This window comes from Alosa pseudoharengus, unplaced genomic scaffold, assembly GCF_046254945.1.
Source record: "Alosa pseudoharengus isolate Yale_2024_CS ecotype anadromous, Long Island Sound unplaced genomic scaffold, YU_APseudo_1.1 YU_APseudo_1.1_scf_24, whole genome shotgun sequence".
Taxonomy (NCBI): domain Eukaryota; kingdom Metazoa; phylum Chordata; class Actinopteri; order Clupeiformes; family Clupeidae; genus Alosa; species Alosa pseudoharengus.
The window spans coordinates 4,890,154-4,906,845 of record NW_027468689.1 but is presented as its reverse complement, the minus strand read 5'-3'; the positions used below and the strand labels follow the sequence as shown (position 1 = coordinate 4,906,845).

Genomic DNA, 16,692 nt, shown 5'->3' with positions numbered 1-16,692 from the left:
TGTGAGTGAATAGTGCGAGAAGAATGTGGGTAGGATCACGTGTGGAACAATTTGGTAGTCCACGATGAGCAGATTTGACCTGTTTTGGCGCAACTCTGTGGTTCAGATGGCGTGATCCACCATAGCAACTTTGGTCAAGAAGTGTCTGCTAAATGTAATGTAATGTAATGTAATGTAAAGCATGGATCTCATCCTGTCACCTGTTCATTTGCTCTACTGGACAACACAGGCAAGTGGAGTGACCCACCACTCAGATATCTAGTAGCCTGATGTAGTCAGTCTCAATTCTATTCAGAATTTGAATTTTTATTAGTTTTAATTAATTTAAATTTAGTTTTTTGCAAAAACTCATATTTTGTGAGTGGTTTAAATTTGGACTGGCTACCACTGGTAATATCTTTTAGAGAAGAGCTCCAATGTAAGGACCTAATTTAATTAATGATAAATTGTGATGATTAACTAAATTACAATGCTCATTTATCCGCAGTAGTGCAGCAGACTGCATTGGTGTCAGGTCTATTTGTGTTTGTATGTGTCTAAGAGTGAGTGGGTTGGGCTTACTCACTTTTAAAAGGTTATTCTTATAGGCCTTTAGTACTACCAGGCCTAGACACGTTTTTACCCTTGCGAGAACTCTGATGTCATAGAAGTGTCGTGTGTCACTAGGGGGCCGGCCTATGAGGAATGTCTCTTCAGTGAGAGGACCCTTCTGGGTGGATGACGGACACTCTGGCTTCTGTTAAACGCCACCCTTCATGTCCCTATTCCAAACCTAGAGGAATACAATACACACTGACAGGTAAGTGTGTGCGTGGATACTCTACTCTAAGACTAGAAAACTGTAAGGATTATAAAATTTGGGAAAACACTGGATTGATTTGCTGTGTTAATGTCATACTGTTCCATTTTCTCACGCTATCAGAGTGGCTCTTTCAGCTGTCATGTTGGTGTTGCTGAAGGCTACTCACAGCTGTGTCTGAGGCTATGAATAGATACACTGGCAGGAGAGCAGTTAGTGGAAAAAAAGAAAAGCTGAATTAACTCAGGAAAATGTTGCTGTCTCACAGAAATAAATCAGCTTTTATTTAGTTTATTACCAAATTCTGACCTGTTTCTCTTAAACCCTATTTAAGAGAAATAAGGAGCAAAAGAATAGATTAAGGAGAAAAAACATTCATAGGAGTTGAAGTTAAGCAATGCAAGACCAAGGTAGAAATCTTAATTTTCTCCCATTTTATACGTTTGTATTTCTATTGAAATATTAATGTTAAGTTGAATTCAATTTAAAGAGAGTGGAAGACAAGTGGAAAACCATACTAAGAATGAAACAGAAGTATTTGGCACTGAATTTTCTGTTTTTAAGGGGGTTGGATCTTGTTTTCATTGATTGAAGCAAAAACCTACCAAAATGTCTTTGGGTTTCAAACTTGGTCTTCTGTTGTCCAGAATTGAGTTGTAGGCCAGTCTATTTGAATGATTCTGATGGATTAAATGGTTCATTGTTTTGAACATGGTACATAAAGCCTGATGGTTTACTGTGTCTATTCCAATGGGAACACATGTTAATTTAATAGTTGATACTTGATTTAATTCTAAATCTAAAGGTTACTTTAAGCCAGGGGTTCACAGATACACTTTTTCTGGTTGAGGAGTGCTCAGAACACCCTCCTGGATAGGTTATTCCAAAGGCCTGTTAGTAGACCTATGTTTGGTTAAACTTGCATTACCTTACAGATTATGTTGATATCATTGAAGTGTGTAAATGTGTAAATCAATTGACTTTTAAGATAGCTGAATAGGTATATAAAAACAAATCTAAAGTATACATCTCCTGTCCTCAGCCATGCTGGTGGGCCATGTAAAGCAGTGTGCACCATTAGAAGCCTCCGTAATCTAGATTGCCCTAGTTTCTCTCCGGGACTAGGTAGGGGGTTGGTGGAGTGAACACAGTTCATGCTCCTTTGTGGTCTTTACAGACACAATTCAGATAAGGGGGACTATGTGGTGATGGCCTCCTTAAATTAGGGATAGCTATAAACAGCTACACACGCACCAATCATCCCAATCCAATCATCTGTATCTGTGACAAACCTGCCTGGATGATGAGGCAGATCATGTGACAGGCAGGCACAAAAGGCCCCCTGCAACATGTATGGATTTACAATCTTTGGCTGCTTAATGCTAGCCTGGCTAGCTTGGCTAGCTTAATGCAGTGTCTTGCAGGGAATCACAATAATGTTAAAGGATAAATGAAGCTCACTTACATTGCATTCCCAATGATTTGTTTGCTGATTTCTGTTGGAAATGGCTTTGTCGTTGCCAGGGGATACAGACCAGCGGCCGGTACATCATGGCAACTCCTGAGAAGGACGAGGAGGTGGTTCCGGATGGTGGAGGTGAAGAGGAGGTGGTTCCGGATGAAGAGCCGGAGGACCGAGTGAAGAGCATACAGTCCCACTATCTACGCTGTCCTTCTCCCACCAGGTATTATGCTCATGTCCACATAGACTGTATCAATGAGCAGGTACTGTACTAAACCTAACTGTAAACTAAACTCTACCATCTGAGGGTAGTGTACACACATACACACACTCGGAGCAGTGAGCTCACCAGGAGCACACACACACACCAGGAGCACACACACACACACCAGGAGCACACACACACAAATTTATTTTTGTTGGCTTTGAAATAAGAAATGAATGATTGGCTGGCTGTAGATATCCATGTCAATGCTCTGGAACCTGAACTACAGCAATCATAGTAATTAACGGTTGAATGAAACGTGTAAGTATAAGTATATAAACTCTTTTGATCCCGTGAGGGAAATTTGGTCTCTGCATTTATCCCAATCCGTGAATTAGTGAAACACATACAGCACACAGTGTACACACAGTGAGGTGAAGCACACACTAATCCCGGCGCAGTGAGCTGCCTGCATCAACAGCGGCGCTCGGGGAGCGGTGAGGGGTCAGGTGCCTTGCTCAAGGGTACTTCAGCCGTGGCCTACTGGTCGGAGTTCGAACCGGCAACCCATCTGGTTACAAGTCCGAAGTGCTAACCAGTAGGCCACGGCTGCCCCAACGTGTTGTACGTGTTATACATACAAATACACACACACACACACCATTGTGAATCTGCTATTTAGTGTAGTCCAGTGTAGTGATTTATCCACTACAAAGGATGTTCTGTAACTCAGACACAAACAGTCATACATCACATATTCAGTCTCACTTTCTTCTCTAATATTCCCTTACATCATCCAGACTCTCCACAGCTTCCGACCGGTTCTCCACGATGACAGACAGGTTCTCCATGATCTCAGGATTCTCCAACTCTGAAAGTATATGCATGGAGCCTATCCACCTTTCCTCTGCAATAGCGGCCAAGAAAATCATCAACGAGGGTGAGTTATCATTGCACTCTACTCCTGGCCTTATAGAATTCTAGAACCCTATAACTCTAGAACCCTATAACTCTAGAACCCTATAACTCATGGGAGAAAACCTCAACCTTGAGATCTAGAGGTTACCTCTTTCTGAAAGTCCATGATCATGTATATTATTATATAGTAAAGTAACAGATCTGACACTGATAATGGGCAAATGGGCATCAAACTAATGTATCTGAGAACCTTTGTCAATTTTGTTAAATCAAATATGAAATTAAATGAAAAATTTTATCAGGATAGTTCAGAAAAAAACATGGGAATCACTAATAGGTTCTAGTGTAATAAAATTGATGCGCAATCATGGGCGGATTATGAACTTTCGGGCCCCTGGGCCCAGATGTATTAATGGCCCCCCACTAATTGTTGTATATGTAGGAGGGAATTGTTTTAATTTGTTTGATGTGATTCCCTGTATTCTGGTGCATTTTGGGGATGGCCAATACTAAATTCAGTCAGATTCATAGCCTACATCCTGATTTGTTGATATTGAGGCAATGATTCCATGCAAAGGCTTGGGCTTCAGGGCCCCCTGACCCCTTGGGCCCCTGGGCCTGGGCCCGGTAGGCCCGTGCAGTAATCCATCCCTGTGCGCAATATGCAAACTGCCACTCAAATATGCTCTGCCATTCGGTTTCTTCAGCTGAAGTGCCCAGAGTAGCCTATCTCTGAACACTCTGAGGTCAGACATAACAACAACAGCACACTGCATCTATGTAGTGCCTTCTCAAGGTGCCCAAACCGCGATTCACACCCACATGTCTCACTCAACACTGCACTCACTTAGGCTACCTCACTGTGAAGTGCTTTGGGTGCCTTGAGAAGCGCTATGTAATGTAATGCAATGTGTTGTTGTTGGTGTTGTTGTTGGTGTTGTTGTTGTTGTTGTTGTTGGTGTTGGTGTTGGTGTTGGTGTTGGTGTTGGTGGTGGTGGTGGTGGTGAGCAGCGATTGAGTGCTATGGTGTGTATAGGGGAACAGAGAGGAGGAGGGGGGTAACAAGAGCCTATAAATGCTTGTTTTAATTATATTTTTCATATTTTCTTATCCAAACAATGGCAAACTTCTCAGCAAGACACCTGCCAAGTATCAGTTGGACAAGCGGTTCAAAAGATTTGCACAAAACTGACACACACATACAGACAGACATTCCAGGAATTTATAGACAGATAGCAAGGAGGAAAAAAGATCTGTCAAAGATTAACTGGTGCTTTGGCAGATGCCCTTTCCATTAGATGTGGCCACACCACCAGTAGAGTGGGGCTTTATGAATATTCATATGCTTTGTTTTCGTTGAAGGCAAACTTCAGATTGTGCTTGTTTTTGGGTGGGAACATGAAAATAAGTAATTGAAACAAGGTTATTAACCAACTGTCATTCAACATTCAACACAACACAGGCTACATGGCTCCACTTGCTTACTTTGACAACCAATGGGTGGAGGGGAACCGAGGAGGGGAAGTGTATGATGTTCACAACTTCGGTTCTCAGTTCACTTTCCTGAGGAGGTTCTAGAGCCGGAGCCGTACTTCTGGTTTTAGGTCCGCAATCACAGAGCCTCCTCTCCTGCTCCTGAAATGCTTCAGTTGAACACGTGTAGGGCACTTAACTGAGCTGTCATTCAAAAGCTCATTAGCCAATGGGGACGCACCAACTCACGTGAGAAGTTTGTAACAAAACTGCATCTAAAAAGTCAGGTGGTGCAAATGATAGAGCTGGCAGCATAACCGCAAAGATAAAAGGAAATGAAAGATCAGTGGTTTACACCTTTGCGCAAATAATTTTGCTTGCAAGTTAAAAATGTAAAAGAATTTGATGTGATGTTTTTTTGTTTCAGTGAATTCAGTTTTATTTTTTATTTTATTGGCACATGTTTAATTCCATAAAACAAACTTAACTAAAACTTGCTAGAAACATATTTCTCCATTTAGAATTGCCCAAAAAGGATGTGAAGATTGCCCCTGTTCCTGAATCCATGCTGGAGAGCGCCGAACAGCTCATGGTTGAGGATTTGTACAACCGTGTGAAGGACATGATTGATGACCGCAGCCTGTATAACACGCCCTGTGTCCTGGACATTCAGAGGGCACTGATCAAGGATCATGTGGAGGCTCCCTTTAACCCTGTGGATGAGGTCTGGCCCAACATCTTCATAGGAGAGAAGTGAGTCATCCTCAATACTTCCTGTCAGTCTGGGCCTGAGGGGTGTATTATGAAGCAACATTTCTGGAGGTTGGGAGTATCCACTGATCTCCAAAAGAACACTTTACTGCATGTATTGCTTCTGAAGTGACATATTGTCTTGAGATCAGTGATAATTCCTGAGTACTGCCACTAACTTCACTCCGTAGTATACCCCCTATACAACTATGTGTAAATGATCCTTGTTTAATGTCTTCAGTGTTGAGCTCCCATCTGTTCTGTCCACTTTCACTTTTAACTGGCTTTTGTTCTATGTTCTACTGACACCATCACACCTCATGGCTTTTGTTCTATGTTCTACTGACACCATCACACCTCATGGCTTTTGTTCTATGTTGACACCATCACGCCTCATGGCTTTTGTTCTATGTTCTACTGACACCATCACACCTCATGGCTTTTGTTCTATGTTCTACTGACACCATCACACCTCATGGCTTTTGTTCTATGTTGACACCATCACGCCTCATGGCTTTTGTTCTATGTTCTACTGACACCATCATGCCTCATGGCTTTTGTTCTATGTTCTACTGACACCATCATGCCTCATAGCTTTTGTTCTATGTTCTACTGACACCATCACACCTCATGGCTTTTGTTTTATGTTCTACTGACACCATCACACCTCATGGCTTTTGTTCTATGTTGACACCATCACGCCTCATGGCTTTTGTTCTATGTTCTACTGACACCATCACACCTCATGGCTTTTGTTCTATGTTGACACCATCACGCCTCATGGCTTTTGTTCTATGTTCTACTGACACCATCATGCCTCATGGCTTTTGTTCTATGTTGACACCATCACGCCTCATGGCTTTTGTTCTATGTTGACACCATCACGCCTCATGGCTTTTGTTCTATGTTCTACTGACACCATCACACCTCATGGCTTTTGTTCTATGTTCTACTGACACCATCACACCTCATGGCTTTTGTTCTATGTTGACACCATCACGCCTCATGGCTTTTGTTCTATGTTCTACTGACACCATCACACCTCATGGCTTTTGTTCTATGTTGACACCATCACGCCTCATGGCTTTTGTTCTATGTTCTACTGACACCATCATGCCTCATGGCTTTTGTTCTATGTTGACACCATCACGCCTCATGGCTTTTGTTCTATGTTGACACCATCACGCCTCATGGCTTTTGTTCTATGTTCTACTGACACCATCACACCTCATGGCTTTTGTTCTATGTTCTACTGACACCATCACACCTCATAGCTTTTGTTCTATGTTGACACCATCACGCCTCATGGCTTTTGTTCTATGTTCTACTGACACCATCACACCTCATAGCTTTTGTTCTATGTTGACACCATCACGCCTCATGGCTTTTGTTCTATGTTCTACTGACACCATCATGCCTCATGGCTTTTGTTCTATGTTCTACTGACACCATCATGCCTCATGGCTTTTGTTCTATGTTCTACTGACACCATCATGCCTCATGGCTTTTGTTCTATGTTCTACTGACACCATCATGCCTCATGGCTTTTGTTCTATGTTCTACTGACACCATCACGCCTCATGGCTTTTGTTCTATGTTCTACTGACACCATCACACCTCATGGCTTTTGTTCTATGTTCTACTGACACCATCACGCCTCATGGCTTTTGTTCTATGTTCTACTGACACCATCACGCCTCATGGCTTTTGTTCTATGTTGACACCATCACGCCTCATGGCTTTTGTTCTATGTTCTACTGACACCATCATGCCTCATAGCTTTTGTTCTATGTTCTACTGACACCATCATGCCTCATAGCTTTTGTTCTATGTTCTACTGACACCATCATGCCTCATGGCTTTTGTTCTATGTTCTACTGACACCATCATGCCTCATGGCTTTTGTTCTATGTTCTACCGACATTTTTTCCTTTCCTCTTTTAAGCCTCTTAAGCTCTTAAACGTAACAGTGTAGAATATATTTACACCATAAAGGGGCCAACTGAACAAATGATATTTCCTTCTGTCCAGGTCGGTGGCGGTGAATAAAGCCCGACTGAAACGTATGGGCATCACACATGTCCTGAATGCTGCTCATGGGACGGGTGTCTACACAGGACAGGCGTTCTATTCCGGAATGGACATCACCTATATGGGCATTGAGGTGGACGACTTTGCTGATGCGGACATCTCACCTCACTTCCGCACAGCAGCAGAGTTTCTGGATGAAGCTTTGCTTACACATAGGGGTAAGAGGCCAGTACTAATTCCTGCTTTATTTTATCTCCATTCTCCTAATTACGTTAGTAGAAATGGCTATCAGTATACCCGGTTGAATCATATCATCCACAGTTTAGTCAGAGGTTCTCAAACTTAACACTGCTGAGAGGCCCAATTTCAATTCTGAAAATCTTCTGCGGCCAACCCAAACATTTATTCACAATTCTGTAGTTGGAGTAGACTACTCGCTGAGGCTCCTGTTCTTGGTTCACTGTGATCTTTTGATTTGCTTGAGATGTTAACAACTTTATTCTGAATTAACACACTTTAGTTTAGTGTTACCCATAGCCTGTCAATAACAACCCTATCAAATATGTTCTGGATCAACATCTAATGAATCTCACTTGAATAGGCTTAATATCTCTAGCTATGTTTTGAATTTGAACTATGTAATCATTAACTTTTGTATGTATATCAATCTCAAATACAAAATTGAAAATAAATAAAATAATGTAGGCCACCTCTCTCAGCAATACTTAGACGGCCCACCTGTGGGCCATGGACCACACTTTGGGAAACACTGGTTTAGGTAATGCACTGGGACAAACAGTGCTTTTACTTTTATACACTTTCTGTACACTTATAAAGTTAAAATTACTTTGGTTTGTCCGTAGGCACCCTCTCCACAGTGTCACAGAAGTATAATGAGCTTATAATGATGTTATTTAGGTGTAAAGGCATATTTTGGTCTAACTCAAAACAGCACCGATTAACATCACTTTGGTCACTGAGTGTACACTCATTATGATCCAAAAATAGATCCTGAACACTGATAGAAAATCATCTAAGATTCATCACAATATTTGTGTTTTTTGAAAAAATGTGTACAGTTTTTTTGCACTGTACACCATTTTCTCCCTGCCAGCACATACGTTGGTGGTTTGGTAGTGGACGAAAGAAAGAGTCGAAGGAGAGAAAAGGAGAAAACACATTTTTTCGACCCAACTTTTATTAACCCATTGGCACAACGCAACATTTTATCTCCCGCCGGTTGCTGCGTAGGGCAGCATGCTTTTTATTTCATGTTTCTAGGCAGGGTGCGATTTGTGTAAAAACCAGAGGGGGGGATGATTTTGAATAAGTTTGTAACCCCCCCCACCAAAAAAAAAAAAAAATGAACGAACGATTCATAGCCTAGTAATGTCATGGCTAATAATACCCTATATTATGTTTGCCACCTTTGTAACATTTTAGTTTTAGTTTATGGTGGTGTATGACTAAACAGCGAGTGTGCTTGGTATGATGATCAGCACTACGTTTTGACAAGCATACAAATTCACCTTGTTCTTGCCCCATCTGAAATGACTTCTCTACTTTTGCTGCCTCCATCCTTTCTGTATTTGTTGTGTAAAAAAACGTTGTAGCCTATATGATGGCACTGAAGTCTTAAGTTAGTGAATTGGCTAACAGTGTTAGTTGGTAACCAAATAGCCTACACATTGCGCTACACGCTGCGTAGGCTACGTGCATTCTCTCTCCTGTTGATTTGCGTTCAGTAGCCAAGTGCGTAATATTGCAAAAGTTGAAAAAATAAATGTGTTTATTGTAGCCTACAGAAAATAAATAGCATATCATACTGTCAGTTAATTGCCTACAGTGCAGTGAAGAGTTTGGAGAGTAAAGTTATAGGGCAACTTGAAGTTTTATGAAAATAATTTACGAACCAGAACATAAAGACCATGAAGCTTCTATTTCTTGCAGCTGTTAAAACACCCGCTAGATAGTTTAAATACCCACCAACATTCGTTTTTGCAGTACAGATTATTTCTAAAAGTTATTTGTCTACTACTGGCTGATTTATCAAATGAGTGCTTCTCGTTCGTCCTCCGCAAACTACAGGTGTTTCGGTAGAGAGCCATTGAATAAGCGACGCCAAGCAATTTCTGTAACACTTTTTGTGACATTCAGCAAATATCTCCTCATTTAATGTAAGTTCCTTCGGACAATAGGCCTACGTTCTACTCTACGTGCAGTTGTCCTCCATCTCAGTTGCATCAGTTTTCTAATTTTGAAGGTTCCAAAACATTATTATGCTTCACTGAATCCTTCTCGTTTTCTTTCATTTGTCCAGCTAACTTTTCCATTGAACCTAGCCATTTATGATGGATTACACACTCGACATTCTGAAATGTCCTGCACGATCAAGGCCAAATTAAGTTATCACGCAGCCACTGTGTCAGCAGCATCAGTGCTGACGGTGACGGTGCGTTTCTGATGTCAGATTATTATGTAGGCTAGCCTACTAGACTGTTCTCACGTTGCAGCTTTACTTATATGAAGTAGCATTAATCAATATGAGGGGCAGAGGGGGATAATTGTTGTCCCCCCCGACGATAAAAATAATTTAGCAGAGGTAGGGATAGGAAAACCAGAGGTGGGGAAATCCTCACCATCCCCCCCTAAAAATCGCACCCTGTTTCTAGGTGTACAGAGGCTTAGATATTAAGGTTTTGGTAGACGTTGACAATTCTTAGTATTTTTTCAGAAAACCCTCAGGAAATAAGGTTATTTAGTCTAGAATGCCATAGGATTCTATAGGCGTTTTTAGCAGGCATTTTAGGAGTAAATGGGTTAATAGATAATATCAGAATGTAACTGATTCATTTCTATGATTGTCTTTTAGGTAAAGTATTGGTGGACTCCATGATGGGTGTGAGCCGTTCAGCAGTCCTTGTAGCTGCCTACCTCATGATTTTCCAAGATATGACCATCATGGACGCTCTGATGGAAATAAGAAAGAAACGTGCTATCAACCCCAATGAGGGCTTCATCAAACAGCTGCGCCAACTGAATGAGAACCTTCAAGAGGAACGTGACGATGAGGACAACGAAACACTAAGTCAGTGCTCGGTCATTGACACTCTTGCCCAAATGGATGAGGAAGAGAGTCTTATGGGAGTCAAGGCTCACTCTATTATGATGGAGGAAGAGGGGGATTGTGCTAGTGTGATAAGTAGTGTGGCGTCATCTGCTGCAGCACTAAGAGCTGGCATTCAACCGGGTCCCAATGGAGGAGACACAAGGAGTTCATCCGATAATCTGGATCTGCCAGGAAAAGAAGGAGAGGAAGAGGAGGATGACGACATCAACTCAGTGATCCGGGAGTGGCAGCGCCGAAACGAGAAGTATCAGAATGACGACTGGTGGGAGGCACAGTTGATGAGTGAATGTGAAGATGACGGAGAATCTGTCCAAGGTGAACGGAAGCCTCGGCCGAAGCCAGAGGACCTAGACAGTGTGACCAGCGAGGATGTCCGCGTCATGAGAGAAATGCTGAAGAAACGCAGAGACTTTGACTCCGTATCCTCGGTGTCCTCTAAATCCAGCTGCAGTAGCTACTCAGACCTTTGGAAGCAGCGCTTGAGAGAAATTGAGGAGCAAGCTGCTAGTCGATACAAAGCCAAAGAGAATGAAGAATCTGAAGCAGAAACAGATGGAGAAAGTGGTTCAAAGAACAGCAGAAAGAAAATCGACGATGAACTTGAGAGCATAATGTCAGACTCCAGCTCCATGTATAACTTCTGCAAGAAAAATAAAGACTCCTTGTCGGTCTTAGAACGCTGGAAGGTTAAACGTATTCATTATGGCTGGAATAAGAAGGAAGCAGAGAGTGACACAGGAAGTGTAGTCAGCGGTGGAGGGCAAAGAGAAGGAGAAGGGGAAACACCGACACCTTCCCTTGAGGACGTTAACTTGACCGCCTACCAAACCTGGAAGTTGAAGCAGCAGAGAAAGTATGGTGGTGAAGAGAATAAGAATGAGCTCTTGGACATATGTCGTGGTGCAGACTCTGCCACCGCGAAGCGTAGGCAGCGACGGGAAGAGCTGCTCGAACGCTCACGGAAGACTCTGGAGGAGAGCCAGTCTGTGTGTGGCTGGGACAGCGCATCCTCCGTCAGTGGCAGCAGCATTCCGCTGTCTGCCTTCTGTGCAGGAGCATTCCCTGCGGCTAGCGTTGCTGCTGACGACAGTGTTTCCATGCTCAGTGGAAGATCACGTCAATCTCAGGCACGCAGTGTGCACTCCCAACCACCTGCCACGCCACCACAGCTTCCTCCCATGCCTCCCTTGCAGACCCCAGATGGGGAACCCATGGTGAATCTTGCTAGCATCCAGAATTGGATCTCCAATGTTGTGGTTGAGACTCTTATGCAGAAACAAGGGGACTTGGATGGCAGTGTCCTTGGCTCGGTCCTTGGCTCATTGGGTGGACGGTCACAGCTTGGGTCAGTGGGTGCAAGGTCACAGCTTGGCTCAGTGCGAGGACTCGACGATGACAAGGTATCAATGCTGAGTGGAGCGTCCGGCTCGAGTTATCAGTCTCGCTGCAGGGCAGAGTCTGTGTTCTCCACAGGAGGAACATCCAGACCTTTGTCAGAATATGCGAGTCTTTCTGGCAGGAAGAAGGTCACCACCACCAGTGTGCCCTTATACAGTCTCTTCCAGGACGAGGTCAACTTGAACAAGCTGGATTCCATGGACAAGGAGATGAAGCTGGAGATGAGAGACAAGATGGCGGCTTACGAGAAGAAGAAGATAACAGAGGACAACAAACGCAGCACGTTGTACAAAAAGAAGAAGCCAAAAGACGAAGACGAAGATGAGGAGCAGGGAGAGGCAGAAACTTCCGACATCACATCAAATAGATACAGTTCTCCCACTACGGCTCCTCCTTCAGCTCGCCCAAAAATAAAGCGGGATTATGGACGCTCAGGACGACTCAACCTCTCTGGAATATCAAAAGACGCGACCTGCAGTATAGATGAATGGTTAAAAAACGTAAGACCGCCTTCGAGGAGGCCAGAGCCTGTAGATGAAGATGAGCCCACAGGGTCCTCAGACACAACTGACTACTCCAGAAATGGATTCGCTCACACCAGTGATGATGAGGAGGTTGAGTACAGCACTTCTAGGTACCATGCTAGCTCTGACTACTCCAGAAATGGATTCTCTCAAACCAGGGAGGAGGAGGAGGAGGCTGTGTACAGCGGTTCTAGGTACCGTGCTAGTGCTGACTACTCCAGAAATGGATACTCTCAAACCAGGGAGGAGGAGGATGAGGTTGAGTACAGCGGTTCTAGGTACCGTGCTAGCTCTGACTACTCCGAGGGTTTCAGACAGAGTGCAACATCAGAACAGCAATACCAACCAAGACGAGACACTGAAGGAAGAGGCACGAGCAGAGATGATGATGATGAGGAAGAAGATGTGAATGCCTACATTAGTCAAATTCGGCAACGATGTCGTGAAAGGGTGCAAAGAGAGTTGGAGGAGAAAGAGGATGAGGTTCTTGCGGCATGGAGGACCCAGGAGGAGCTCAAGTCTGCATCACACAAATGAAGGCAAGAGAATTCCTAATCTCTCCAATGAGCTCCGTAAGGAGTATCCTTCTCGTAACAGTCTCATGTTCAGAGCAAACTTTATAGGAAAAGATACATTTCAATTGGTGTAAATTCTTTGGATACACAACAAATTCACATATGCTACCACAACTGAAGAAGTACAAAGCATGGATGCATACTGTAGCCGGAATCATATTGGATAGAACAACAAGGTATTGCATACCACCTCAAACAGAAGTTCCCCTGAGGAGATTAATGAAATAAGAATATATTATCAGAATATAAAAAATTGCATATGATCAGATCTGGTAAAGCAATCTACAAACTATTACCTACAGTAAATTCAGTAATAACAGACCCAGCTACTGTATTTCACTCCTATGTACTGTCCAAAGGAAGTAATCCTACAGTACTGTATTTCCATCCACACAGCATTATTTTGTCAAAACCTTCAGAGATCTCAGTTTCCTCTTCATGACTATTGCATAGTTTTCACTTCAGGATATGCAAATGGTGTCAATATAGTTTATGGTTATGGTTATAATATTTTTCAGACACCTTATCCATAGCAGCACATAGTTTTTTAAAAACAGATTATTGCAGCACATTTAAATATATGATTGTAATGTATGTGTATTTAAATATATGATTGTAATGTATGTGTATTAAACATTTGTGAAATCTTCTTCGTATTTGCATTTTATTTTCACAGTTGAAAGTATTAACCTGTAAGTTCCACATTGTATGACTGTCACAGCTCACAGCTCAAATTGCCTAGACTTGTGCCCCTGTGTCAAGTGGGATTGAGGAGGACTCTTTGGGTTAATCATAGCATTTGTCCATTTTCCCCATGGTAGTTAAAGTTAATTTTTAATTATTACTATTTCATTATTCTACTACTTATTGGCTTCACACATTACCGTTTTTTCCCCATGGTTTACACATTAAAAATGAATGTTTAGACCAAAGTTTCAAAACCTGAACTTGTTTCAACGATACCTTAAACAGAGTATAATCATACCTTGTAATCATACATTTTCTGCTTTGCACTTTGTTTGCAATTCTGCATCACTTATTAAGAAACAGCACTGTTTCTTACATTAAACACTTTGTTCAAAAAATATGTGATCATTAGGATCCCTTCTATTCAAAATGCAAAACATATGATAATTGGAAATACCCACATACATACCTGAAAGCATTTTCACAGAAAACAGAACACCAATTACTACAAATGCAGGTAAGCTGTTGTGTACCTGTTCAATTGTGTACCTTTACCCCCCCACCCCCTCCCCCCCTTAAAGTGACTGACCTAATTCAACAGTGGTCCAGCCAATTCGTGTTAGTCTATAGTCTAGTGAAATAGATATCACCTGAGTGCAGTGAATCTATATAAAGTAGTATAAAGACTGTCTTGAAGGTCCAGTCACTGGTTAATCAGTATTCCTCACTATAATTCCATCATGAAGACAAAAGAACACTCCGAGAAAAGGTTATTGAAATGTATAAGTCAGGAGATGGATATAAAAAAAAATTCAAGTCACTGATCATCAGTTAAAAACTTTTGCAGCTGAAATGTGAGAAACTGCATACAACAACTATTGCCTGGGTTCTTCACCAATCAAAGCTCTATATGGGTGAGTGGCAAAGCTCATATTAAATCTCAACTAAAGTTTGCCCAAAGACTCAAAAGTCAAATGGAAGAAGGTAATTTGCTTTTTGCCCATCAGACTAGATGCTACTCTTACCAAAAGTATACTTAAAGCAAAGGAAGTGTAGTATAAGTATAATAGTAAGTGTACTATTTTAATACTTCTTCGGATTAAATTGCCTCATTTTTCAGTTGATAATAGCAAACTCGTAAGTAGGCTATACTTTCTTTTGTACTGCAACTGTACTGAGAACTATTATGTAAGTAAACTAGTGAAGAAACTAGTTATGGACCTAGTTCTAGTTCACTTTGTAGTCCATGATAGTATACAAAAGTAAATTCTCTCTTAAAGTATATACTCAGTAAACTATACTGCAAGCATACTTGTACAGTTTTTTACAACTGTTTACACTCATTTTCAAAACTCTGTGTCTATTTTTCAAAACTCCACACACAAAACCCACAATTGCATCCCAACCCACATCTTTAAAGCAAACATTCACCTGAAATTATAAACACTTTTGGAATATTTATGAAATTTTGGATACATTACGTAAACACTGTAGCTCAAAACCTAAAGCTCTTCTGTCTTAGACTTTATATATGTATATGAGTGAAAGCTACGGTATCTACAAAAGTTGAAATACACAGTAAAAATGCAAGCAATATTGGATTTTTCTCAAATAATTTGCAGATGTACATGGAGTTTTGAAAACACTGCCTAAGACAGAAATGACTGACTACTATCGAAATTGCTTTGCTTTTTCCAAAGAAAAGTGTGTGTGTGTGTGTGTGTGTGTGTGTGTGTGGGGGGGGGGGGGTTGTGTACAGTATGTATTCATAGGCATAGACCCTTTCAACTGCAGAAACAAACAATCCTAAGCGTTCCCAAGGCATTTCTGGAGGCACAGAAAAATGTATTGAGCTAATGGTAACATGGGGACAAACAAAAGTAAAAAGACAAGTTTTACATAGAGTCGACTTTTTGTAGAACATTACTGTAAGCTAAAGTCTAATTACTGTAATTTTTCTTTCAAAGTATCTGCATTGGTTCTGAATATTTCAACTGGAAATCCTCTAGGAGCAGATTGAAAGGGTCTATACCTATATAGAGCGTATATCTTTTCATAGGCCTATACTAAGGCAATGATTGGATGGTGTTCAGTAAAGTAATGAGTGTTTACACATGTGAAGAGAGAGAGTGAAGCACTGGTGATTTAGTGTGGCATTTTGATGGGTTGTGTTTGAAGAACGAAATCAAGTTACTTCCTGTTAGATTTTTGTGTGTTAGGTAGAAAATTGTGTGTGGTGTTTTGCCAAATGTGTTTTAGTAAATTGAAAACTGTGTCAAACATTGAGAATTAGTGTATGGTTTTGCAGATTTGGTGTGGAGTTATGATGTTTGGAAGACATGTTTAGAAAATTGTGTGACAAGCAAAGATTTAGTATGTAAGCAGTTGAAAAAAACTGTAAGAGCTTAAGAGGCTTAAGAGAGGAAAGGGAAAATGTCGGTATAGAACATAGAACAAAAGCTATGAGGCATGATGGTGTCAGTAGAACATAAGTTTTCTTTACATGGACTTCACATCCTACATTTAAACAACTGTAAGCTGATTACTGGAACATTTCTATTTTTGAGTTTCACATTAGACTGTCAGTAAAGATCACAGTGTTTTTTATAAAGCACATCAGTGTGTTGTTGCTGACTTGAAAGAGTAATTAAAATGGTGCATGTGTATCATTTTGTTGCAAGAGTGACATTTTGGAAAAAGATTCTTAGGTTTTGACTGCAGGGTTTCACTTTGACATACA

At 41.5% G+C, this 16,692-nt stretch overlaps 1 protein-coding gene across 1 annotated transcript; it reads left to right on the top strand.

The window, feature by feature from the left end:
* Nucleotides 1-411: 411 nt before the first annotated feature.
* Nucleotides 412-13,887, top strand: styxl2 (serine/threonine/tyrosine interacting like 2). Its single transcript, XM_076302900.1, has 6 exons — nt 412-799; nt 2,324-2,484; nt 3,267-3,406; nt 5,379-5,610; nt 7,639-7,856; nt 10,511-13,887. Exons 2-6 carry the CDS (start codon nt 2,351-2,353, stop codon nt 13,225-13,227), a joined length of 3,441 nt encoding a protein of 1,146 aa, XP_076159015.1. The 5' UTR covers nt 412-799; nt 2,324-2,350; the 3' UTR covers nt 13,228-13,887.
* Nucleotides 13,888-16,692: the final 2,805 nt, after the last annotated feature.

Coding starts and splice junctions, on each gene's coding strand:
- styxl2 (XM_076302900.1), top strand. CDS start 2,351: ATGGCAACTCCTGAGAAGGACGAGGAGGTGGTTCCGGATGGTGGAGGT. Junction 2,485..3,266: donor CGCTGTCCTTCTCCCACCAG/GTATTATGCTCA, acceptor TACATCATCCAG/ACTCTCCACAGCTTCCGACC. Junction 5,611..7,638: donor AACATCTTCATAGGAGAGAA/GTGAGTCATCCT, acceptor CCTTCTGTCCAG/GTCGGTGGCGGTGAATAAAG.